Source organism: Tiliqua scincoides, chromosome 3, assembly GCF_035046505.1.
Source record: "Tiliqua scincoides isolate rTilSci1 chromosome 3, rTilSci1.hap2, whole genome shotgun sequence".
Lineage (NCBI taxonomy): Eukaryota > Metazoa > Chordata > Lepidosauria > Squamata > Scincidae > Tiliqua > Tiliqua scincoides.
In genome coordinates this window covers 208,233,067-208,259,736 of record NC_089823.1, presented here as the reverse complement: position 1 = coordinate 208,259,736, position 26,670 = coordinate 208,233,067, and the positions used below count along the sequence as shown (strand labels likewise).

At 42.2% G+C, this 26,670-nt stretch overlaps 1 protein-coding gene and 1 pseudogene across 1 annotated transcript in view; one reads left to right on the top strand and one right to left on the bottom strand.

Annotated features, from left to right (window-relative positions):
• Positions 1 to 26,670, bottom strand: part of COL4A3 (collagen type IV alpha 3 chain) — a 96,832-nt gene that overhangs the window by 38,616 nt on the left and 31,546 nt on the right. The window contains exons 10-27 of the mRNA XM_066621517.1: positions 25,959 to 26,021; positions 24,572 to 24,607; positions 24,423 to 24,464; positions 23,798 to 23,875; positions 22,156 to 22,218; positions 18,290 to 18,346; positions 16,696 to 16,740; positions 15,811 to 15,864; positions 14,574 to 14,615; positions 13,524 to 13,611; positions 12,754 to 12,789; positions 12,099 to 12,263; positions 9,327 to 9,419; positions 8,632 to 8,727; positions 6,660 to 6,730; positions 5,293 to 5,481; positions 4,092 to 4,260; positions 755 to 847 (exon numbers count right to left, since the gene is read on the bottom strand). Coding sequence (XP_066477614.1) covers positions 755 to 847; positions 4,092 to 4,260; positions 5,293 to 5,481; positions 6,660 to 6,730; positions 8,632 to 8,727; positions 9,327 to 9,419; positions 12,099 to 12,263; positions 12,754 to 12,789; positions 13,524 to 13,611; positions 14,574 to 14,615; positions 15,811 to 15,864; positions 16,696 to 16,740; positions 18,290 to 18,346; positions 22,156 to 22,218; positions 23,798 to 23,875; positions 24,423 to 24,464; positions 24,572 to 24,607; positions 25,959 to 26,021 — 1,480 coding nt within the window. The remainder of the gene's footprint in view (positions 1 to 754; positions 848 to 4,091; positions 4,261 to 5,292; positions 5,482 to 6,659; positions 6,731 to 8,631; positions 8,728 to 9,326; positions 9,420 to 12,098; positions 12,264 to 12,753; positions 12,790 to 13,523; positions 13,612 to 14,573; positions 14,616 to 15,810; positions 15,865 to 16,695; positions 16,741 to 18,289; positions 18,347 to 22,155; positions 22,219 to 23,797; positions 23,876 to 24,422; positions 24,465 to 24,571; positions 24,608 to 25,958; positions 26,022 to 26,670) is intronic.
• On the top strand, positions 6,869 to 6,988 carry LOC136646826 (5S ribosomal RNA; annotated as a pseudogene).

The following is a 26,670-nucleotide window of genomic DNA, read 5'->3' as shown; positions in this document are numbered from 1 at the left end:
TACTCCCTGTCCCTGTTTTGCCCTCCCAGCACTGTTCACTGTAACCAATTATTCTTATTTGAGAGAGCAGAAAAAGTTACCATGAAGCCTGGCACCAGTGAAAGCTATTTTAGCATAATTGCTTAGAACCTGAGCAGGGCTGGGACACAATCTCTTGGTACCTGAAGGGGTACACCAGATGCCTCTCCCATTACCTGGTGGTGCTCTAGTTAAGTGTTCTTCAACCATTTTAGTTCCCATAAGTTGCCATGATCCCACAACCAAGGTTTTGTGACCCCATTGGGGTCACTATCCCAAGGTTGTAGACAAGATTGACAGCACAATCCTATGCATATCTACTCAGAAGTGAGCCCCAAAGTGTTAAGTTGGGCTTACTCCCAGGAAAGTGTGCACAGGGTTGCATCTTGAATCAGACAGACTAATGGACTAACTAAGCATAATGTAGCTTTGTTTGCCCCCCACAGATTGACTCTATTTCTCCCTTGCTTACTCTCTTGCGCGTCTCACTTGTTTGGCTCTATTTCTCTTGCCTGGTCTCTACATCACTTCTTTGTTCCTGCTGGATTGACTTTACCATTGCAGATTACAGCTTTTTCTTGTAATGCAGTACTTTAGATGAGCTTATAGCACAATACAATGCATGTGTACTCAGAATTAAGTCTTACTGTGCTCAATGGGGCATTCTCTCAGGAAAATGTGTATAGGATTTCAGCCTTAGCTTTGCAACAGTTCAGCTTGAAAAAGTAGGTTTCACCTCTTCCTCCCTGTGATCCAGGTCTTCCATCTGGTCCTCGATCTCCAGGCATTCCAGGAATTGCATTTACTTTACCGGGTTCACCTTTAAAACCTTAAAAGTGCATAATAAAATTAGCCAATAGAACAGACACATCCTGATGCTTTTCAGGATGATGTGCATTGAAAATACTGGTGTGGCTACTCCAAGAAAAAGTGAACAAGTCAAGATTGATATGCATACTACAAAGAAACTAAAATTATTTAATGCCAGTCCTTAGGGCAACAATGAAATAATCAGATACAACAATGAGATTATCAAATATTGGGCATTTGCCTGGGCAAGGAAAGGTACAGTATAATTTTTCCAAACAAACAAATGCTTGCCTCAATCTGTGTAAAAACAAGTTGACAAAATTTACAGATCACAGATTTACAGATCAATGCAGACACCCACCCACAAGTCAACCCCACAGATAAGTCAAGGGCAGGGTCTGAAAAAAAAAAATCACGGAATTTTCTATGACCCTCGGATAAGTCGGGGGAGGGGTTTAAACTTAGGGTGTTTTGTCTAACACCTAACTTAGGTGTTTTGTCTGATTTTACCTCAGGCCAGATCCTGAAAAATAACCTACCACTAATTATTACCTAAGAACTGTACAGTCTCTAATTTATTTAAAACATAGTAAAAGATCATAAGATACATTTTTATTCTTTTTAAAATCTTGTCTTCACCACCTTTTTATAAGCACTATCAGAGTAAGTGCACTGTAAACAACATACCAGTAAAATAGTGTTTCCCAACCTGGGATTCATGTACCCCCAGGGTCACTCAACAGGACCTTTAGGGGTACTTGAAAAAGAATGGCATAATGCAGGTCATGGCTTGCACAGCCAGCAAGGCAGAAAGGGAGGTAGCTAGTTGACTGTGAAAGCCCCACCAAAAGCTAGTTTTTGGTCATCAATTCATGTATGCACCAGTGACTGAAAACCAAAATATGGAAAGTGATCAATCACCCAGAATTTCTCAGGATACTTCTGGTGCAAAACAGTGCAAAGGCAGAGTCTTCTTTTCTTCAAACAGATTAAAAGAGAAAACACTGTGATAAATACATGAAGTCTGGGCTTTCATATGGAGGAGAAGAGGGCTTGTATTATTAATTACAACATTTTGCTAATAGGAAGAGTACAATTTATGGAAATGGGCTGCCAAGAGATATGCAAGTGAAAAAGGTTGGGAACCACTGCAGGAGATCCATGAATCAAATCCACCTTTAAGCCCAAAGCTCTACATATAACATACAACTTATAACACATAAGTTATAACACATAACACATATAACAGAACATATAACATGACACATAATAGCAGCAACTGTTACCCTGCACATGCCTGATCTCATCTGATCTTGGAAGCTAAGCAGGGTCAGGCGTGGTTAGTACTTAGATGGGAGACTGCCTGGGAATACTGGGTGCTGTAGGCTTATATCATTGTCTTTCAAGACTGAAGGTTGCCAACCATAACACATAACTGAGAGTGTGCAATTCAGTTCACAGCAGAGAGGTGAGCTGCATATAGTTGCAACCATTTTTACTCAGAAGTAGACCCACTGCTTTCCATGGGTGTTATTCTTAAGTAATGGTGCACTGAATTGTAGCCTAGGACTTTGCTTCAAATGGAAAGGCGTTTTCATCCTGGCGTTGGAAAAAAAACAGATCTCTGCTAAATGCAAGCCTTTGCAAAACAGAACCAAGCTGCAACAGCATTTGCAAAATGGAACAGAGGAGAATAAAAGGTTGGCTGGAATGTCCCAGGAAAGTTACTATAGAAACTATGTAGGTGCCTGCCCGAGCTGAGCAGAGAAACAAAACTTTTTCCCTCGGATTGACCCAGAGATAAGGTGAAGTGATAATTTGAACTTGATTACTTGACAACAAATTTACATACTATAGGTGAGTATCTACAGCAACCAAGAGTTATGCCTCTTGGGCCTTTTCCTCCCAGGTCCTGGAAAGAGACTATTGTCTTCTACATTATCATGTGGGCACCTGGATATAAGTGGTAGCCCAAGCAAAAGTCAAAATCAGTTATTCTGAATACATTAGTTCTCAGTGATAAATACAGCTGCTCCCTTTCCCTCTTCCTGCCTTGCTTGTGGGTCTGTAATCAGGTCAGGATCAGGGATTGGCCAGGTTAGGCATAGGCCTAGGGGCCCTATATTTCCAGGAGTCCGTCTGGCCACCCTCTGAAAGATCCAGCAGCGAACAGGCCGATGCAGCACAAGCCACTCAAGTTGTTTACACCATCACTGATTTTCGTCACTCTTCTTAACCACAACTGGGCTTCTTCAGACGCCCATGTGAAGTTTTTACCTCTCCTTTCTGGTCACCATGGTTCTGAGAGAAGAGCACACAAGGACACCTGTCCTCTCTCAGTGACTTGGCAGCATCGAGACAAGAGCTACTGAGCCTCTCCCTTTTGTCTTTCTTGACTGTCCAAGCAGGTAAAATGGGAGTGTTCAGGACACTTTTGTGAGTGCCACAGGGACATTGAGACAAGAGCAGCCAGAGAGATCTCTCGAGTCTCAGCACACAAGTGGCACTAAGTGTCCAAAGCACTGTGGGTATGAGTTAGAAAGCTCCATGGAGGTTTTGTCCAAAGTCTTCCAGAACCTGACACTGACACTGACACTGACACTGAATGCAGAACCCAACTATGGATCAAGCCACATAAGGGCATGACATGCAGAATTTCTGTTTGTCTTCCTGCTTAACCTGGACTCAACCCCAATCCTTGACATGGCCAATACATTCATGACGTGAATATCTTTCCAGTGCTAATTCATTATGTTCTTTTTGAACGTTTGTTGTTTGACAAGCAAAATAATTAGGGTGCATCTTTGAGGAAGTGAAGAAACTGGGGAGGTTTACAGGTTCTCTCTCTGCCCCCATGGATGATAACTGCAATACTAACATTAGCATAGTCCCCAACTTAAATCCTGTTTCCATTCCAGAGGTTTGTCCAGAAGCCAGAACCAACATAAGCACCAACATGACTGTCTATAAATTGGACGTCCATAATTTGGGATCTCCCTATACTTGTAAGCATCTTGAGTTAATATTCTAACTCGGGGAACACCTTCTTACTGACTTTACCAAATGACAGATGTCTTAGGCAATTCTGAGTTTTTATATTTATTCTGTGGGATTGTATTATATTCTCCCATGTTGTAAAATAAGAGCATGTACCAGACATATGCCTCATCTAAGAATTTACCTTTTGCTTTTTAATCTACTACAGACATCACAGTCCACTACTTCTGAATTGAATAATGAGGATAAAATGAGAATCCACTGACCAGCTACTCCAGGCAACCCAGGGAAACCAGGAAATCCTTGAGATCCTTTAGAACCTTCTATTCCTGGTGGTCCATATCCTGCTGGTCCAGCTAATCCTACCTGTCCAGGAAGACCTGGGCTACCAGCAGATCCTGGTGCACCTTTGGCTCCCTTTGGACCAGAAGATCCCTGAGAATAATTTGGGAAAAAAAACATGATTAACACAAACTGCTCAGTTTCTAGAATAGAAGCCATATTAGACTGTTTCTGGAAGGAATGACAATGAGGCTGCAATTCTAACCACACTTTCCTGAAAGTAAGCCCCATTAAACAAAATACAAAATAGGACTTACTTCTGAGTAGAACTGGTTAAGCTTGTGGACGGAGATTGACAGTTCTAAGGTGTCAGTGAGACACATAGCAGCTGATGTTAAGTTGGCACCTCATTTGCTTTTTCTTCCAATCAGTGAAATTTTTGGGAAGGAACTATGAAAACGTGCAGACATAGGGTTTTCTCTGCCCTGCAAGAGTTCTCTCTTGGAATGAGAGTTTTCAAAATGTTTTGATGTATTTATTATTTCTTTCAATTAATAAGGTGGTTCCTAAACTGGGGTATTGTGACACCCCAGCCAGGGAAGCCCTGTCTCTGCCCCTATAAGGGGTGGGGCGAAGGCAAAGTCAGCGATGTGATCACCATGATTATGCTGCTGCAAGGACAAAAGGGTTTTTTTTTAACTTACCTGTGGCAGCTCTGGCCCAACAGAAGGTCTGGGGAGCCGGCAGACCCCTTTGTAGGGCTCCCCACACCTCCAAACTGTAAATAGTGAAAAAGGCCACTGCTACACTACTTTAGTTGATACTTTACTCAGCCTCTGATATAACAGGTCTACCTGAGGCAGAAATAAATGACCTGACAATTTCATTCTGATCACCACAAATCAATAGGGCAGGCTTTAAAAAATGTTATACCTTCAGGTCTACAATAAAATCTAAATTAAAGGAAAAAGATTACTATCCAGTTTAGGTTTGTACTCTTGATAGGCTGCATATAGCCTTTGCCACATGCCGCAGTGGTATTATGACACAGAACAATCAAATAAACTGCATGTACATAGCTATCTGGAACCAATACTGACATGTATTTTGCCATATATTTGAACAAATGCTAAATGAATTAATAAGTACAAGTGGCCTATTCTTATAAAAATGACACATACTGACCCGTTCTCCCACAGAACCTCTTGAGCCTTTCAAGCCAGGTTTACCAGAGAAGCCGTCTGAACCTTTTTCTCCTGAGCTTCCTCTGAGACCCGTTTCTCCTCTGTCTCCTGATGGACCTTCTGGATGCACATAGCCAGGCACACCTTTTGATCCTTTAAGGCCTTGGTTTCCTGGAAGACCTGGAAGTCCCTAAGACACAAGCTAATAATGAAAACTATGACAGGTATAGAAGCATTGTTTAGAATTACCACTGCTACAGTCCAAGAACAAAAGTTCCAGTGTTGGGAAAACCTAGCGGAACTTGACTTGAGTCACCGAGTCACTGCGCCCTGCGACTCAGCTCGAAAAAGAGTCCTAATGGGGGCATTTTCCAAGTCTCTGAATCCCCTTTAGTGACTCTCATGGATTTGAGGTGGCCCCCCCTTTAAAAAGCCTACCATGGGAAAAAAGGGGCTGCCGCTGGGAAGTATGTGCGCTGGAGCTCTCTTTACTAACTTCCCTGCTGTCCCCACCCATCTGTAAAGAGGGCGAGAAGTGGCGAGAAGGAGGACCAACACAAGCAGCGGCTGCAAGGCTTACCAGGATGACCTGAGCACTGCAACCTTACTCAGAAGTAGTCCCACTGCAGTCCTACTGCAGGTCAATTAGTGGGACTTGCTCCCCCAAGTAACAACAGAGCCAAGAAGCCATAAGGTTTGAAAGCAGAACCAGACAAAGGAGTCCCTGGGCTTTTGCAGTCAATTGTAAGGCAAGAACCCCCTTGGGCTACTCCTCCTGCTCTCCCTCAGTCAATGAAAATATCCAAATGCCATAGTTTGTCCAATGATCATTGGTTTCTTCCTTCCTATCAGAGATGGGGGGGGGAAAGAGCTCACTCTTGTCTACCCCCCCCCCCATTCATTGACCCTTTCCTGCCTCCTGGCTGGAACTCCCTGCTGCTTGCAATCAGAATACTGGGCCCATGAGGTTTTCCACCCTGTGAAAACAGTAAGCAAGCACCCTCAGACACAGGCAGACTCAAGTCAGCATGTGTGGGGACGAGTGGCGGGTCAGGGTGGCCCCGATTTGAATCTTTTTCAGAGCATTCCACATGCGCAACTCACAAGTCGCCGAGTCATCCCAAATCACACACTTTTGCGATTTGAGTTCCCAAAAATGCAAAGTTCTCTCCACCCTCAATCACTCCCATGGTTGCCATGCATCTAGAATATTCATGGAACTCCAACTTATAATGAACTAAAGCCTTTTAATGAACAACAGCAACAGGCTCTGAATCAAAGGTCAGCTTTCCCAACACAGAACAGACCAGCTTAACATTCTACTTGCACACAATCCATCCTTTAAAAACCATTGAATATAAATCGTACTTGAACTCCAGGAGGCCCCAGCCTCCCAGGGGATCCTTGAGAACCTTTAGGACCAGATAATCCTTTACTACCTGCAATGGAAACACAATAATTTAAGAATAGAAATAGGGGGAAAAATTAGGCTGCAGTAATAGGACATAATGGTATAGTAGGAATAGTATAAAAGGATATTAGACCTTCTTTTCTTGGCAAAAGCAAGAAAATTAAAGGTTGACAGCAACTGTTACCCTGCACATGCCCAATCTCGTCTGATCTTGGAAGCTAAGCAGGGTCAGGCCTGGTTAGTACTTGGATGGGAGACCGCCTGGGAATACTGGGTGCTGTAGGCTTATACCATAGTCTTTCGAGACTGAAGTTTGCCAACCAACCACATGATATAAACACATTTCTAACTTTCTCACTGAACAATCCCATGCATGTCTACCGAGAAGTCTCAATATGGGTTACTCCCAGGAAAGTGTGCAAAAGATTTCAGCCTCAGAATACAAAAAGCATGCACTTTTTATTAAAGTATCATTTGTGCCAGGAAAATTCTGCATCTGCTTCTTTTAATTTATTGCATCTTAGTATCATAGTAATGCTTTATATGCACCAGTACTTATTTGTAACTTTCTTTAGGACTAGATTATGTTTTCAATTTTATTTTTTCTTAAATTATTTTTTCATAGTTAAGGAGTAGAATGAGGAGATGCAGAAGGCAAAAGTGTACAGTGTATGGATTGGTGGATTGCAGCAAAAAACACCTTGGTTGTTTTCAGGGAATATTTTCAATGAGAAAATAGCATGAAATTAATACGCTGCATCATGGTCTTTATTTAGATCAGGGATGGCTGACTTTTCAACTTTTGGGCCCCTGGACCTTTAACAAGTGTGTAGAGGAGGGAGAGATGAGAGTTGACAAGCTGCACCTGCTAAAATTTCCTCTTCTACACAACTGTTAAAGGTCCAGGAGCCCTAAAGTTGAAAGGCTGGCCATCCCTGGCCTAGATTAAGCCCCTCCCCCTTCAAAATCTGTGTGACAGTGAAAGCAAGTACCAAACTAGATTATGACACAGTGAATGTCTCATCTGGTTTAGTTTTCACTCTCACCTAAAGCAGATAAAAGCTTTCATTGGGTTTCTTTCATTCTAAAAGGCCTCAAGTGCCCATAAAAAGTCACATAAAGCCAGCCAAGGAAATTTGTTCCTCCCCAATCACATCTATGCCCATAAATATCCTAAGGTGACACTATTAAACAAGCTAGAATGAAGTTCTGCTTGTAAACTGGGATCAAGTTATTACACTGGAATATGTCCTTACACCACCTGTGAAACTGTTATGTCTAACAGAGGGCACTATGACATTAAATCTTGTATGCCTGAAGATCTGAGGCTGCCAGTTCGAAACAACTGGAAGTATCCGAGAACTGACAACATGCTGATATACAGATGAGCTGACCCTCGGTGGCAGAGAGGAGTTGCCCTCAAGTGGAGCGTGGGAGGCGAACGGCCAGAGAGAGGCCAGACCAGGAAGGAATCCAGCTGGAAGGAGGAGTTCTATGAAAGACTAGAACTATTCAATTGTAAAAATCCCTATGGGGGTTTAGAACAGCCTGCCTATGTAAACCGCCTTGGATTAAAGTCTGAGGAGAAATCTGAGGACCAAAGAAAGGCGTTATATAAATACCTGCATAAACAAACAAACAAACAAACAAACAAACAAACAAACAAACAAACAAACAAACAAACAAACAAACAAACAAACAAAGCACTAGCTATTAAGACTAGGATGCAAGGCCTACATTTATTCAGTCAGTTTGGAAAACCATCTTTTGCATAAAAGGAAAAGTCATTTTACTACTTTACAATTTACTGTATAGCTAAAAGTCAAATATTCTATAAACTGGATACATTATCCGTTAAAGACCCCTCCCCTCTCATGACCTTAGTATATTTTACCAAAATTTTTAACACTGGCACACCATCCAGTTTACCTTTAGCCCCATCTTGACCCTCTGATCCAGAAACACCAGGAAGGCCAGGTGCTCCAGTAGTATAGGTACATTGGTTACATGGGCCTGCTTCTTCACCTGTAATAAAATTATACTTCTCTCAGATAATAAATCAGCAAATTTTCCCTCTGCCAAAAGCACAGAGTTCCACAGGCAAGCTTAGCTATTTATCTGCAGGACTCTGGAGTCATGCTGATACATCTAATCCCTTGTTACATGTGCTTTCTGTGACCTACAACACTGTAGCCCCCCAAAGCAATCAGTGAGGTAAAATTTGCCAATAATTAAGCTTCAACACGAGAAAAGGGTTTTTGGTATTTTCAGACATCACAACAGCATGCACCAAGAGTATATCTCAGAATAAACCAGGGAGCTGACACATATTGCAATGACAACATGTACCGCCATCCATCTGCACTTAGTGTGTGCTAGAACCCTCTTTATCTCCTGCCAGCATTCAACAGGTGACTCAGCTACTCTGAGTTAATTTGCATAATCTGTATGGGCTGAGAATGAGAGCTAAATCTTGTCTGATTGCTCTTTGATGCAAAGAAACGTGAACACATTCTATGCAAATAGTCTAAATATTGTCTGCCTAAGCTCTGTTTACCATTTCTGTTCACTGCCTTGCTGTCCTCTTTCAGCCTAGAAATATATGCATAAGCAGAATAACTGACCTTTTGTTCCACTGTCTCCTGGAAGGCCTGGATACCCCATGCATCCTGGAATTCCAGGCATTCCGGGTGGGCCTCTTTCAAAAGTTATTGTACCTGTTTATGGATGAGAGGGACAAAAATCTAGCTTTAAACCAAGTACACAAATGACTGTACCCAGAGCTGACCTGGTGCCTGAAGGTACCTCCCAATGGTACTGCCCCAATTGCTATGCTGCCTTTCCACAGGGAGTGGGAAGGGCATGGACATGCATTGGGAGGGGCGATGATGAAGGTGGGGACTTTGCCGTAGACTGCCTGCCTCTTCTTTAGCAAGGGAGAAGGAGGAGAGACAGAGAGGGAGACTACAATGATGTTGGTGGCCCAACCTATTGCTTCAGTGAGCAAGGAAGATAAGAGAAGATGACAACCAAGACAACATTCTTTTATCTTTCTGATCAGCTGCTGACACCACCATTGCAATTTCAGCTGCCATCTATCTATCTATCTATCTATCTATCTATCTATCTATCTATCTATCTATCTATCTATCTATCTATCTATCTATCTATCTTTTCCTCTTTCATCTCGCCCAGGTTACCTACTTCTTCCTCTGAGTCTGCCACTCTCTTTGAAACTGTGCAGCTGAATGGAGCAAAACAAGGAAGTTGATACAAGTGGAAGTGGGATGGTGATTCTTCCACTTTCCTTTTTCCTTCCTGCTCTGCTGATTTATTCCAAAATATAGAATGGCAGAAAGTGGAGGGAGAAGTAAGGGCTTGGTTAGGTGTTGGTGGAGGTGACTGATGTGTGCAGGGTGCCACCCATCTGTTACCTTAGGCAGCCACCTCACCTTGTATCTTGCCTGTACTATTCAGCTTTAAAAGAATTTTGGCAAAATTCATAACTATCATTGACGAAAGAAACAAGAATTCTAAGCTATATATGCGCAAAACAAGTATCAAAACCTCAGTGAATGACATTTACCTGAAATTTTAAACATTTTGGGAACCTTAGATAATAGTGGCATTTCTTGGTCCACCCACAAAGAGCCTCTAAATAACTAATGACCTTTTTCAATCAGTACATAAAACAATCGGAGCAAAATTTTTTAACAATGATGAATGCTGGAAAATACTTGGACATAGTTATCAGATTTCTCATGCTAAAACAAACACACACAACTCTTCTATTTGGACTTCCCCCCCTAATATTAATAAAATAGTGGCCTTCAGAACATTCTCCTAGCCATTATTAGGAAGTTAGTTTCTTCCTCTTTGCATTTTGTCTCATGCACTGTGTTTTTACTCATCTGCAGAGAGTGGGTGTCAATGGGCAATTTTCACAATGGAGAGAGGTGAAAAGCGGTGTGCCCCAAGGATCTGTCCTGGGACCGGTGCTTTTCAACCTCTTCATAAATGACCTGGAGACAGGGTTGAGCAGCGAAGTGGCTAAGTTTGCAGACAACACCAAACTTTTCAGAGTGGTGAAGACCAGAAGTGATTGTGAGGAGCTCCAGAAGGATCTCTCCAGACTGGCAGAATGGGCAGCAAAATGGCAGATGCGCTTCAATGTCAGTAAGTGTAAAGTCATGCACATTGGGGCAAAAAAATCAAAACTTTAGATATAGGCTGATGGGTTCTGAGCTGTCTGACAGATCAGGAGAGAGATCTTGGGGTGGTGGTGGACAGGTCGATGAAAGTGTCGACCCAATGTGCAGCGGCAGTGAAAAAGGCCAATTCTATGCTTGGGATCATTAGGAAGGGTATTGAGAACAAAATGGCTAGTATTATAATGCCGTTGTACAAATCTATGGTAAGGCCACACCTGGAGTATTGTGTCCAGTTCTGGTCGCCGCATCTCAAAAAAGACATAGTGGAAATGGAAAAGGTGTAAAAGAGAGCGACTAAGATGATTACGGGGCTGGGGCACCTTCCTTATGAGGAAAGGCTATGGCGTTTGGGCCTCTTCAGCCTAGAAAAGAGACGCCTGAGGGGGGACATGATTGAGACATACAAAATTATGCAGGGGATGGACAGAGTGGATAGGGAGATGCTCTTTACACTCGCACATAATACCAGAACCAGGGGACATCCACTAAAATTGAGTGTTGGGCGGGTTAGGACAGACAAAAGAAAATATTTCTTTACTCAGCGTGTGGTCGGTCTGTGGAACTCCTTGCCACAGGATGTGGTGCTGGCGTCTAGCCTAGATGCCTTTAAAAGGGGATTGGACAAGTTTCTGGAGGAAAAATCCATTATGGGGTACAAGCCATGATGTGTATGCACAACCTCCTGATTTTAGAAATGGGTTATGTCAGAATGCCAGATGCAAGGGAGGGCACCAGGATGAGGTCTCTTGTTATCTGGTGTGCTCCCTGGGGCATTTGGTCGGCCGCTGTGAGATACAGGAAGCTGGACTAGATGGGCCTATGGCCTGATCCAGTGGGGCTGTTCTTATGTTCTTATGTTCTTATGTTAGTATTACACATGGACTAATTTCTAGCTAAACTGATTATTGAGGCAGGGTCTCTTATACCTAAAGATTCTCAAATAGGCACGGTGGGATGTGAATCTGGTAATGGATCGAACCATGTGGTATAATTTGCCATGTTCTTTCCTTTGCTATTTACCCTAACTGGTTTTCTTGACAAGGATGGCCAGTGGTAGTGATAGCTGCTGTTTAAAAGATACGTTTGGACTATACAGTAACTCCTGATTTGATCACAAAAAACACCAACTCACCCAGAGAGAGGGAGAGAGAGAGAGAGAGAGAGAGAGAGAGAGAGAGCACTGACCTGGTTCTCCTGAAAGACCAGGTGATCCAGCTGGGCCAAGTCTTCCTGGAAATCCAGGACGCCCTGGTTGTCCAATAACATTCATGCCAGGTTGTCCTCTATTTCCTTTACTTCCTCTGAGGCCTGAAGAGCCTTGGAAACCTTTTGGACCAGGTCTTGAAACACCTAATGCAAAATTGTATAAATCAAATCATTGCAATGCATTAACAAAATATATTACAACTAATGTTTCTGTGTTTAGTGTATAAATATTTGTAGCCATTAAGACATGTTTACTTCAGTGTTCTATTACAATGATCACTGAATTTCTTGTAGTATATACAGATCAAAATAAATAAAACTTATAGCCCAATCCTATCAAGGGATCTCACAATCCATCACCCTAAGTCCTGTTATGGCATCATAAAAGGCCCAACACAGTTTGTTGCAGGACCGCTGGTGCAAATGGCTGGAGGCTACAAGTGCACTCCAGGCCAGAGGCTCCTAGACGCCATGCTGGAGCAGGTAAGGTTGTAGTGGGAGCAGTTTGTCGGTGGGAGGGGAAGAATCGGTGGAGGATCAGGGGAGGGAGCAGGACAGGCATTTCAAGGCTGGGACAGACTGTGTATTTATACTATATATAAGGAAATATTACCATTAGTGTTATATTACTTACCTGGCCTACCATTGACACCAGGGGGACCTCGTGGCCCTGCAATAACAATGTCTTGTTGGTATAATGTTGAGCTTTTGTTAGTTTAGATTTATCATTTGCTATTCAATTCACTTTAAGAATTTCTGCTGCAATCAATGGGAATGTTATGGCCTCATGGACATTCTGCTTTGAGGACAAGAAGGTTCCATATTCGGTCAAGGACCAGTGTCTGGGATCAGCATGAACAGGCATGATCAGATGCAAAACCTTTCTGATGCCTTTTAAATATTTTACAAACTAAGCATAGACCTATACAAACAGCAGAATTGTGGTGGAGACCTGATGCAGCAGAATAAACTGTACTATGTTTTGTAGTATACAGTCATACTTTTCAATGCTCCCTTACATAAAGACCTGAAAGAAGAAACAAATACAACAGGGAGCGAAAGCCAATTTTCCTGATATACTATCAGGCTTTTACTTGCAAGGAGGTTTTCACACGGGAAAGCATTCAAATATGGTACCCCCACCTCAAGCCCAAAGTGATACAATTACCTCACGATTCTACCATCTCATTCTTCTGCATGTGTAGACATATGCAGACGTAAACATAACCAGGACTAATTACAAAGTATTCTGACACTGAGCGCCAAAAGCCCATCCTTCCCATCTCTCATTGCTCCCCTAAAGCACATGGTGTGAGATAGTTTACTCAGCAGATGCTTCTTCAAACACTGACATAGTACAGAAGGCCCTTAGTATTGTATCTAGACCCATTTATGATCTTTTACCAGGTGCACCAGGCTGGCCTTTGGGTCCAGGGGGTCCTATGTAGCCTTTACTTCCTTTTTCACCAGGCATGTCAGCATAATACTCTGTCTTAAATAAAAAGAGAGAAATAGCGAGAGAGAAATAGCGAGAGAGAGAGAGAGAGAGAGAGAGAGAGAGAGAGAGAGAGAGAGAGAGAGAGAGAGAGAGAGAGAAACAATAACAATGAAGAGAAAAGCATAGCTACCAGTGGCAATTGCTTCAAAAAGTAACTTCAGGGGAGATTAGACAGGAACCAAGGAGCTAGGGGATTCTGCCCAAGCCCAGAGAAATGGGCTGGAAGTGCTAAAGCCAAATGGCAAAGGAGCTGGCCTTAGTCCTTGGCACCACACATGAGCTTGACAGCCAGTGGCCCCTGAAGCCTGAGTCCCTTTCACAGGAATGACTCAGAAGAATGCTCCATTAACTGGATTCTCCCAAAGGACTGGTCCCTTCCACACCTCCTATGTCTCTCATGCTCTCCAGTTCTCAATCCAGGCAATACAGTAGGTGAAAACCAATGCATTGGGATATAGGGCTTGGCTTCCAACTCAAGAGCTGCCCCTTAAAGATTCTCCAATCCCCTATTGAGGGGTGGGGGCTGAGGCTAGGAGAGATAGTTAGGGCAAGGAGGGATTGTAAAGTTGAAGCACAGACACCAACTTCAATTGAAGCATATACTCTTGGAACAAGTTTTTTTGTCCCCTGGACTCTCTCCAGGTCCCTGAACTACCTAACTTAGACTACACCAATCAGGAATTGAACCCTGCCTGCCTGGTCCAGTTGTCCCAGGTTGTTTACCATACCTGCACCCCCTTGACTTGGGCTAAGCTTTGCTAGGCTGGCCACTGAAGTTGAATGTCAGCTCAGAGAAAATTAATTTTTAATAGGTTAAATAAGGTCCTTATTAAATGCATTTTAGTTGCATGTCTCTAGAAGTGAAATTTGTCATTTTAAAAAAAATAACTGTATTCTTTTAAAGGTTTTTTTGTTTTTTTTAATAACCTATTAAGGCAAACACAGTTTGCACTTACTGGACCCTGCATTCCTTGACGTCCAACTTCACCTTTTCTCCCCTGATTTAGAAAAAAAAACAGGTCATAATACATTCAATATGGAAAACATTGAAGTTTTTCAAAACTTATGCAATTATAAAGTCTACTGACATTCCTGGATGTAAATTAGTCATAATATGGACTGGATGTTAAATGGAAGTGTGTAAAGTTAATACACAATATTTAAAGTTTTATAACTGTTAATGTTAGATTAGGTTAACGTTAATTAAATAATTATCCTAAATATGTTAGAAAATATTTATGAAAATTAATATTAGATGCATTAAAAAAAGATATGTTCACCCAGACTGAAAAAAGCAAAAATCCTAGGTGACATGCATGCATTACTATTTAAACCTTGTCATTCAAATTCCGTATGCAGTATCTTTACATTGTACCTCAAAGATTTTTAGACAATGAATTTCTCAATGACACCCCTTTTAAGTTGTCAGCAGATATGTTTTTGACAGTTGTGGTCAAACAATTTGAAATCAGTTCCACAAAACAGCCCAATTCTGCAATGTTTATATTTGTATAATATTTGTATATTTGTATTTATATTTGAGGACACTGTTCCAGAACCACTATTCAGAGCGCGATACCATAGTCTTCCGAGACTGAAGGTTGCCAACATAACATACATTTGTAGAATTACTTTGTCTTGCCCATTGTGCAACCACAATCTGCTCTTCATGTTCTAATTTAGGAAAAAGTACTTACAGTTCAGACTGTGGAATAAATACACACCACCAGTCTGCCTGCTATTCAAAGCAGGCTCTGCTAGTGTCAAAAGTCAGTAAGACAGTATCATAGAAAAAGCTCTCACTGAGAATTGCAGGTTCAATCTATTGGCTATCAATTATATTCCCTAAGCAGCCACAGGTATCCAACAACATCTGCTAAGTAGGTGGTCTTTTCTATATTTGGTTCTTACCCATGCCTAGATCCTTCCCACAGCTGCAGTCTTTGTGTCAACCTGTTTCTGAAAAGTGCTGATCAGCTTTCCATAATGGGTTTAGTTTGCCAGGCTGATCATGCCTCTATGAACTGGCCCAAGTTTGCCCAGCGTTTCATAGCTGAGTCTGGAGGTGAACTTGGATTTCTCTGGTTCTAGCTCCACACTACACTGTCTCGCTTCACACTACACACTCTCACTAATTGATGAAGCAAAATATAACAGACAAGTAAAGTGGTAGGAAAATAACCAGGTTTTTACCTTGGATCCCACTCTTCCAAATGGTCCTGGGAAACCCCTTTCACCTTTCTCTCCCTGAAGGAGAGAGAAACTGATATTAGAGAGAGTAAAAAAACTAATTTAATGCATAACATGTACATTTGAGAGTTGGCTAGCTTCATACCCTCCATTGATTCTGATTTGTTCACTACAGTGTTAAATTTTCAAGTAAATTTTCATGAGGAACAGCTGTCATGCCAAAAGCAGTATGGAGGTCTGGGATCTTGTGCTCCTTCTAACCTGTCCACCTCCTTCCCTCCCAGAAACTGCTGCAACACTACAGGGGGTTTCTGGGAACATACTCAGTTTGCAAGCGGCAGTGTGACCAGAAAGGCTGCCTTGGGTCCACCAACTATGCACAACTACAGAAAAAAGCAGCTGTTCTTTATATGGTTTCTTCAGTTGGAGAAGTACTGATTTGATTTAAACTGAGACTTCTGCGTTTGAAGAAACCTACAGTGAGCAAGGTAAGGAGGCGGGTGGTCCACTTTCCAGTTGCTTTTAGAGGGCAGAAAACAGATCAAAACAGGCTGCATCTGCAGCAGGCTGGAGGAAGGCAGTGACAGACTTGGTACAGACACCCCGAATCTGCCCCTCCACAATCTGTCATTGATGCAATTCACATTATACCACCTAATGGATAGGCTTCCCCTGCAATTTGTGCAGGACTGGCAATTTGGCTTTACCTTATCCCCTATCCCTGTAGCGATCCACCCTCCCAAATGACGCTGGGGAGGAAGATGACTGTCAATTTCTTCTGTCAATAGCCCAGGGCCTTTCCAAGCCTCCACTGCCATAACCATCACTATGTATTTGCACTGCTTATGTAATTTATGACACAAAACAATTTTAAGATTTTCTTGTTACCAGTAAACCAGGTGGACCAAGGAGACCATCCTTTCCAGGTTTACCCTAATAAAAATGAAATGCAAAGGTCAGCGGTACATGAATATGAACTATATCGTCTTCATTATTACAAAACAAAATAAGGGAAATAATGTATATAGCTACTATCTGTCATTGCCAAACAAATATTTTGTTTTGGTGCTTCAGAAGCTAGACCTATTCTTGGATATATCTGAAGCACTGGTTCAGAAATGGCATGGATTTGGCCATATCAGTTCTAGTTTTGGTGATATGAATGAATGAATGAATCTTTTATTACGGTCACTGACCAATACAGTTGGTGATATGGCATGCCCAGCTTAGATACTGAGGTGCAGACGACAGGTTGAATCAGCATATAAGGTGGCTATGCCATAACAAAACTAGAGCTGATAAGGCAAAACTCATGCCATTTTTGGAATCAGTGTCCCAAATATATGCAAGAAGAGGACTAACTTTTAAGGCCCCAAAATATGTGTTGTGCTGTGGTATTTTAAAAAAATTTACCCCACTTTTCTGTGGCTCAAAGCAGTGTACAACATCATCAAACACAACTTAAAATACTAAAAACAACTATATAAAATATAATTCACAAGATAATAACAGTATTTTAAAATCAAACCAACAATATAATGAGTGAATAAAAGTGGAAATAAAAGTAAAAACCATAAAAGCAGCATTAAAACTCATAAAAAGTGACTAAAAGAAATCACCTTGGGCATTATTGCTCTTCAAAGGCTAAGCAAAAATATACATTTTTAAACCCCATCAAAAACTAAAGAGGATATTTTCTGGAAGCTTGTTCCATAGATATGGTGCCACAAGACAGAAGGCCCTGGACCTTGCTGCCATCCCCTTAGCCTTGGTTGGCAGCAGTATCCTAAGCAGGGCCCTCTCTCAGGGACAGACAGGATTATGTGGCAGAAGGTGGTCCTGCAGATATCCTGGTCCCATGTCCTGTAGGACTGTAAAGGTAATCCCCAACACCTTGAATTTGGCTCAGAATTGAGTAGGTAGCCAGTGTAGCTACCTAGAGCAGCAGCATGGCAGAATCTCTGCAACCTTATGAGTAAATATGACCATTTCTCAGGCGTGTCCATGGGCTGATGTGTCCCCCAGAAGATTTGACCCCTATTATAACTGGGCTCTCCCAGAGCCACACTTTCAGCAGTGACACTTCTGCAGAGTCCATAGGTGGGAGACAGGAGGCCTTGGAAGGCAAGCAAAGAGTAAGGAGCAGACCAAGAAAGGTGGGAGGGTGGGAAGGTGGGAGGGAGAGATGCTGCTGCTGAGTTGCCAGAAGAATATGATCATCATATGGGCCATTCTTTTAGAAGTATTGCTTCTGCCAAGACCACTCTGCAGACCATCTCTCAGTTGCTGAGCTGTGAAATGACACTGTAGCAGCTAATGAGTTTCTACGTGAGAACAAAGTGTTTATTTTTGGCCATCATCTGCTTAATGACAAAACTTTCTGCTTAAAGATGTAACTTCTGGTCCTCAGCAGGTGCCATGAATGCTATTCAGCATTGGTTTTCAAGACAAGACCTATCAGTCACACGAAAAGATTGCCTACCTGGGGTCCTGGCTCTCCTGGGTCTCCTTTTGCACTTTGAAAATTTCCAGATAAACCCTAAGACAAAGAATCACTCAGTTATGACAAGCGTAACAATATAACATTTCTGTTAATACACCTTACAGAGCCATTGCTATGTAGTGCCAAACCATAGTGCTTAAGATGATGGTATTTCATGATATTCTACATCCAGATTCTAGGGTCTTTTAATTTAGAATAGATGAATTTTGACTTTTATGTAATAGATGCTAAAATATTAAATAATCAGAAAGCATACTTTTCATTCTAGATATTCGTAGTCTGGATTAATTGAAAGTATTTCATTCAGCACACTCCTTTTTTCAGTTACTGTTTCATCTGATACGTTGCAATCAAGCAGCTTCCATTTGCCCTTTGTAGTACTTCAACACTGAAGCAACAACTTAAGTTGAATAAAATATTAAGCCACAATACTTGCTGCTTATGGTGGTTAGTTCAGATTGAACTATATTGCTTTTTGGTGGGAGAAAAAAAATGGGACTATTGACATTCAGTATTTGGTGTATCCAGGCAAGAAGTTCTTTGGCCTGTGTTGTTCTTTTTCATATGCTTTTCATAACTGGCCTTGAAAGTTAGTGAATGTTCTTTTGACTGAACACTATGTAAGGCTCCAGGAGTCCTACAGGAACCATGGCAGTAGGGGTCAGTTGTCTTACTTTCTCTGACATTGAGACAGCTCACAGGGAGGGAGAGGAACTGACTGACTTGCACCTTAGTGCTACAATGTGCCTCCCTGACAGTGGATAGAAGGGAAACTACAACCTATCAGCCCAGAAGGAATTGGAGAGCCAACCAGGTCACTGCTGACTTTGTATATGAACTTCCCCATAACTGGGTTTGGGTTCCCAGTTGGTGCTTCTTGACTGACAGAGAGGATGCCAGACTCTGCCTTGCCTTCTCATCCAACTCCTCCAGAATGTGACTTTGACCATGTCAGATCTGCTTCTGTCTTTCAGAATATCATCTGCCTGCTCTGGAACCTATTGGTTTTTCTCCAGCTGGTTGCCTCAGACCATACTGGGCAGTGACACATTGTTTAAGATCTTCTATTGTACTATTGGAATATTTAAATTTGCATGTCTGTGAACTTTCATCAATGGCCCCTTACACCCATTAATTCAGACCTTGCTAATTTTATTTGACAGTGGATACTAAGAAGCAGTGGTTCACAATCCCAGAACCTAGCTACATGATTATCCTAGTCCACGACCTTCATGATCCAAACGCAAGGTTCTCCCATCTTTTGGCACATCAAGTTAGATTTATTGGAGTGAAAGAAATATGACAGGAATGCAGGTAAAAGGCACAGGTGGAAAGGAGGTGATTTTAAAACAAATTCTAATAAGGAAACAAACATCATTCTAATGAAGGTGACTTTTATCACTATGGTTTGTTTTCCTGATAAAAATAAACCTCCTTAAGCTGTTGTTTCACCTGATGAGGAACATATTTGGGCCCTCAATCTGAGGTAATTTAAGCAAAAGTATTTGTGTATCAATCACACAGGTCTACACACATTTATTGACTTAAAAGTTAGACCTATTATTGGGTATATTTTGTGTGCTGAATCAAAAAATGGCATTGGTTTTGCCAACTCTCTCTAGTTTGGGGTGGTAAGGCATAACAACTTTATAAACTGATTCAAGCAGCTTCCTCATGAGGAAGCAATGGCGTAGGCTTCCTCCTGAGGAAGGTGCTTAAGGGCCCAGTCTGATCCATCTTTCCAGCCCCAGTGCAGCTGCAATGCAGCCCCTTGGTGAGGGAACAAATGTTCCCTTACTTTGTGGAGGCCTCCAAAACTACCATCCCACCACAGGATGCAGTGCACACCCCATTGGCATGGCTATATCAGGACTGGAAAGTTGGATAGGATTTGATCCCAAATCAGCATATAAGGTGGCTATGCCATATCCCCAAAACTAGAGACAACTAAGCAAAACCAATGCCATTTTTGGATTCAGCACCCCAAAAATATCCTAAATTTGTCCAAATACCCTTGGCAATTAAAGACTTTTTTGTAGGCCTGTGTTATAGATACTTAATGAGCAGATGGTGGTTGTGCCAGTCGCACACTAATACAGGCGTGCACTGCTTAATGATCTTCCACTTAACTACCATATATATGATAGACCATATATACGAGGGTCGCCCAGAAAGTAATGCACCACATTTTTTTTCTCAGCCTACAGTAATGGTACGAATGCGAAACTTTAGATATACATTATTTGAATTTTCAGGAGTGCGCACACAAATTTTTGGTTTCTTCAGACAGATAGCATAGCTGCAGCAGTGTTTCGAAATGGCGTCTGTAAGTGATGTACGTTACAAGCAGCGTGTCATCATTGAATTTCTCACTGCGGAGAAAGAAACTGTTGGGAACATTCACAAACGTTTGTGTACAGTTTATGGAGAATCTGCAGTCGACAGAAGTACGGTTAGTCGCTGGGCACAGAGGGTGAGGCCATTAGAAGGCGGTTCGGCAGAGCTCCAAGATTTGCAGCGTTCGGGGCGGCCATCCACGGCTGTCACACCTGACAAGACGCAGCTTGCTGATGTGCTCATTTGCGAGGACCGACGCATAACGACTAGGCAGTTGGCACTGAAGCTGTCAATCAGCAAAGGAAGTGTGGATGCAATCATCCGTGCTCTTGATTACTCAAAAGTGTGTGCACGATGGGTTCCGCGCTGTCTTACGGTGGACCACAAATCTCTCAGAAAAAACATTTCTTCTGAGTTGCTGAAACGTTTTGAAGATGAGGGGGAAGCGTTCTTGTCCAGGATTGTGACAGGTGATGAAACCTGGGTTCACCATTTTGAGCCCGAAACAAAACGACAGTCGATGGAATGGCGTCATCCTCAATCTCCACAGAAGAAAAAATTCAAACCAACTGCTTCCGCCGGTAAGGTCATGGTCACTGTGTTTTGGGACTGTGAGGGCGTCATACTCATTGATGTGATGCCAAGAGGCAGCACCATTAATTCTGAAGCTTATGTGAAGACATTAACCAAACTCAAGAAGCGCTTCCAGCAACTTCGGCACCATAACAACCCAGGTGAATGTTTGATTCAACATGATAACGCTCGGCCTCACACAAGTTTGAGGACTTCGGAACACATCACTAAACAGGGTTGGACTGTGTTACCCCATCCACCCTACAGCCCTGACCTAGCTCCCTCAGACTTCCACTTGTTTGGGCCATTAAAGGATGCCATTTGCAGAAGACATTTTGAGGATGATGAAGAGGTGATTCGCACAGTGCAGAAATGGCTTCGAGACCAGAACAAGGAGTGGTACCGACAGGGCATACATGCCCTTGTGTCTCGCTGGAGGAAGGCCATAGAATTGGACGGAGACTACGTGGAAAAATAGGGAGTGTAGAAGAAACATCATTCTTTCTTGTGTGTAAGTTTCATTGTGTTCAATAAATAATTGTTGAAGAAAAAAAAATGTGGTGCATTACTTTCTGGGCGACCCTCATATATATGTGGTTAAAGCACAACAAAGAGGCTTTTAATCAGGCAGTCAGGTTTCCCATAGCCTGCAGCAGAGTGTGTGCTAACACAACAAAGGAACTCCTAATGCGAAGAAGAAGCAATCTATCTCCAGTAGCCTGTGCAGCCAGCAAGTGTCTGGCAGGGAGTGTCTATTGAAACAACAAAGGCAATAGATTGGGCTGAATGTTCACTTAATGACATGATTGCATAACAACAGGGATCGGAGAACACATCCTCGTCGTTGAGTGGTGCACACCTGTATGTGCTCTTACAGATGAGATATAAGTGAGAAGAATATTTCAACACCAAGATTCTGATTTAGTACCACTTACTGTATCTCCTGGTGGTCCAGGAGGTCCTGGAGACCCCCTATCTCCTTTATCTCCCTTTACTTCCTGTCACAAAAATATTAAAAGTGAAGTAAGTATCTACTCATTCAGTAAATCCAAAAAAGAATTCTGTGCTTTAAAAAACAAAAACAAGAATACAAACGATATGTTTATTAAAATGGGTATCATGAGCGTGATATAGAGACAAGCATGCTGCACACCTAACATATTTTCAGCACCCTTGCAGGATTTGTCCATTTCCCCCCAAAGTGTTTTACAATGCCCCATTTTTAAAGATCAGGTCCACGTGTTAATTGCCAATTGAGAAACTTGTACATGAATTCCGGTGGTGCCACCTGCCCCCACACGAGGCACAGCAGGGCTATCCCTCAGCTGATTGACTGGGGCTAATTGGAAGCGGGGCACTGTGCCCTGAGACCCCTCAGTTGGGAGCAAGTGGCGATCCGAGCCGGAGTGCCTGCCCTTTGTTTGGGCGCCTGCGGGAGGGGGGCAGCGGATGGTCACACTCTCTCCCCGGTGCTTGGCCACATGGACGAGGAGTGAGAGGAGCTCCCAGGAGTGGACCAGCTCCCTGCCATCTCCTCTTGCCCTGAAGGCTCAGATAAGCCCCTTTCACCCCCTCCTCTGCTCCCTTTCCCCCTGTTGCTGGTGACTTCATGCGCTTGCGGGGAGGGCAGCAGACGGCTACGCTCCCTCCTGGGGTGCGGGGTAAAAAAGTGTGCATAATGGAGGCAGATTTCCAACTGATACATCTGCTGCCAAACTGCTATTTGTTTTAAAAGGAATTTAAAATAAAGTTGAGCGGTATTTACTGAAGGGCAGATGCTATTAGACTCCGAATCTGGATGAAAGACAGGAGTGGTGCCTTTACTGAGCTATCCCACACCACACTATTCTTAATTTTCAAGGTCGAAAGTGCCATGAAACTGTTGGAAGAACAACAGCATGCAAGCTAGACCCGTACAATAACAGTCGGTTATTGCAGTGGTTCCCAAACTTACTGGGGTCACGGTGCCCCCCCCTGCTTCTTTCTCCTGGTGCAGCCAAGCACTGCCATCTTGGATCTTGCGAGATCCAAGGTGGCAGCACCCAAATTTTGAGAGATTTTGCAAGATCCAAGGTGGTGGCACCCAGGAGAAGATGGTAGGAGGGGCCACTGGAACATCCCGCTGTGCCCCAAGGTATCACAACAGACACTTTGAGAACCCCTGGGTTATTGCATATGTGTTCACTCCCACCAGTAGCGAAAGCTGTAACCTATTCAGCTCCTAGTTTAAAGTCTTGAGAGTTGCTCTCTTCTGCATTGACTAGGGACTTATTAGCCTCTCTTCCTGTTGTCTTATGTCTCCCTTCTCTAGTGGCCATGACCAGTTAATTCTCTTGTTTCATTTTGCAATATAAAAATGCTTTGCGTAACTCAGCTGTGTTGTAAAAGAGTTTGCTTTTCCTACAGCTCTACTAACAGTAACCCTTCCTTCTGTTTCTTGCTGGGATATGCAAGACCATGGGTGGATGAAAATATCTACCATTTACACAGAACATTGTAGCAATGAAATTTAGGTGAATAACTGTATTTTTGGAATATAATTTTATTATATGGTAGTTAACCATGTAATACTGTTACCGTTGTATTATCGGCTCCAGTTAGAGTAACAATAACTGTTCCTGGTGGTCCAGGGGGGCCAATTAGTCCACTATCACCCTGTAATTGGGGGGAAAAATCATAGATATCATCACATACCACTATCATATACTTACAGCAGCTAGAACATATATGTAAAATATTTTCATCTCATCTTTTGACCATAAGGTCCTGAAGGTAGTTTACAAAACTGGAATGCATCTAGTTAAAAATAATAATATCATATTTGTAATCTACAGTGAGGCAAAGACCATTAAGCACAATACAACAAAGTGTACAACTCACCACTAAAAGCTGGGATGGGGAGAAGGAAGCAAAGTTTTCACCAGGTGCCTAAATGCTTATATTGTTGACACCTAATATTGTTCAGCGGAGAGAGTTCCATAAGCTAGGATAGCATTTCAGAGACTTTGCCCCTGGTAGCTTTCACAGTATCAGTATGAGTACAAATAGTTATATTTTAATTAGTTTCCAGGGTGGAAAATGCCTTAGGAGAGGCATGATGTGTTGACCTACTTGACAGAAAGGATTGTAGGAAACAAACTTTCTAGCAAAAGAAATCATAATCAGTTATTTTAGAAAACACATACAGAATATATTCTGTTACCTTTATTCCTTTGGCTCCAATACCTTTAACACCCATAAGGCCCTGAAATAGAAATTAAACAAAAAAATTAAACACGCAAATTATGGAATCAGTAAATTATGCTAGAGGTACTTCAACTGTGTTTGTACGTATCACAGCTCTGAAAATACCTTGGGCCCTGGAGATCCGGGACTTCCTTGTGCTCCCTAGAAAGCAAAAAGCACAGACTGAAAAGAGTGCATGCATAACCTGGAATATATTATAGATGAAACATCAGTTATATTCTGTATGCAGAGATAAGGAGGTGGAGAGATGGCTAAATACCATTGCATTATTTTAATTTACTTCAGATAAAGATCCATGCAGGAATGATCATTTACAAGTACAAAACTGCACACAAGCAACAGACTAAACAACTCACCATTAGTCACATCTGTGACATTACGAAAAGTGACAGGTTCCACCCAAGGGTGGTGAAAATCTCTTCTGCTAGTATTGGGGAACATAGCGCTGACTCCCCTCTAGGTTTGATTTTTGGATATTATGTCACCATTTTCTCAACTTTTCCCATTGCCCCTGAACACCGAAAACAGGTCTCAGAGTTGCAAAATGAATGGAATGGATCATCCCTTGCAACCCTTTCCCTCCATTTGGTTTTGGGGTTTGCAGGCTCCCTATACCAGCAGATGGAATAGGCCACTCTAGAAAAGGAGAAGGGTCATCGTTTCATGATATCACACTTCGGCTGCAATCCTATGCACACTTTCCTGGGAGTAAGCCTCACTGAACACAATGGGACTTACTTCTGAGTAGACATGTATAGGATTGCACTGTTAATGGCAAACAGTGGGTAATATCTTAGTCTAAAGAGCAATGAGTATTTTTTTTGTTTGTTATGAAACTGAGCTTATAAAACTCAGAGGTAAGAGTTTATAAAAGAACCAGAGGTAAGACTGTTGCAATTGCTGTGATCTAGCAATGCTTATGTACCATCACAGATGACAACTACAGAAGGATTGTCACTGCCTGGGATTCAATTAAAAAAAAAAAAAAAAAAAGAGGATGGGCAGTATTAACCTATTGATAAATAATTTCTGCTGGCATCATGACTGCAACAGTCTAACTCCAATTCTCCCTCTCTAGAGAACCTGGGTGTTTCCGCCAAGTCAGCACCAGATTTTGGTGAATTCTATAGTTCCAGAGAAAATCTGAGAACTCAGCAGTGTCAATGGAGGCAGCCACGCTTCTTGTACTAGTGCTGGATCCCATTGCTGTGAAATGGCATGAAATGGCCAGTCTACAGATGTGCAATTTTATTTACTTCAGCATCAGAGCGTGGTTTATGGTTGGTTTCTAAGGATGCAATCCTAAACACACTTACCTAGAAATAAGTTCCACTGAACACAATGGGACCTACTTCTGAGTAGATATGTTTAGGATTGTACTGCACAAGAGTTAACACAAAACCCCCGTTCAATTTCAATACTATTGGGACATGACATAGCTCCTTGAATAATTCCAATCTGTAATGTAGAGGAATTCAGATTTTCTACTTACTGAAAACCCAGGAGGGCCTTCAGGTCCCATCTGCCCTGGTAATCCTCGAGGTCCTGGCTCACCCTTCACATCAAGAAACAGAAATAAGTCCTTACAAAATACCCTGTTACCAATCTTGCTTTATTTGTATAGTGTTTTGCTCCCTTTGAACATAATTTTGAATCTTATTGATCCTTTGAGTCACAGTATAAAGTAGTTTGTTTATTGAAAGGAATGGTTTTTCCCTTTAAACAGCCACCATAGTGGGGTATTCCAATCTAGATCAGAACCATAGTTAACCATGTTTTGTTCTTTAAATCCTGTCTTCCTGTGCCATTTTTCTGACTAAAATAGTACACCCCCCACCCACAGCTGCTATTTGCTCCAAGAAGAAAGCTACTATCAGTGCCAATTGTTCCGTAAAAAGCACTTTCCTGATCCACATGGGCAGAGCCTTGCTGCATAGGCTATATAACTACAGTGCTCTAGCATAACTGAAGATTCCATGATTTGCAGTCCCACTAACAATATATTTAAGCAGGTGTTGCATAGTGACTAAGAGACTGAGCTGTAAAGCAGGACTTTTCTGGGTCAAATCTCACCTTTGCCGTGAGCCACTCTCTCTTAGTCTCAGCTACAATATAGGGGACAATACTTACCTGATATGGCTGTTGAGATCACAACATGTGAAACACACTCAAAAAGTGCTACAAAAATGTTAGAAATATTATCT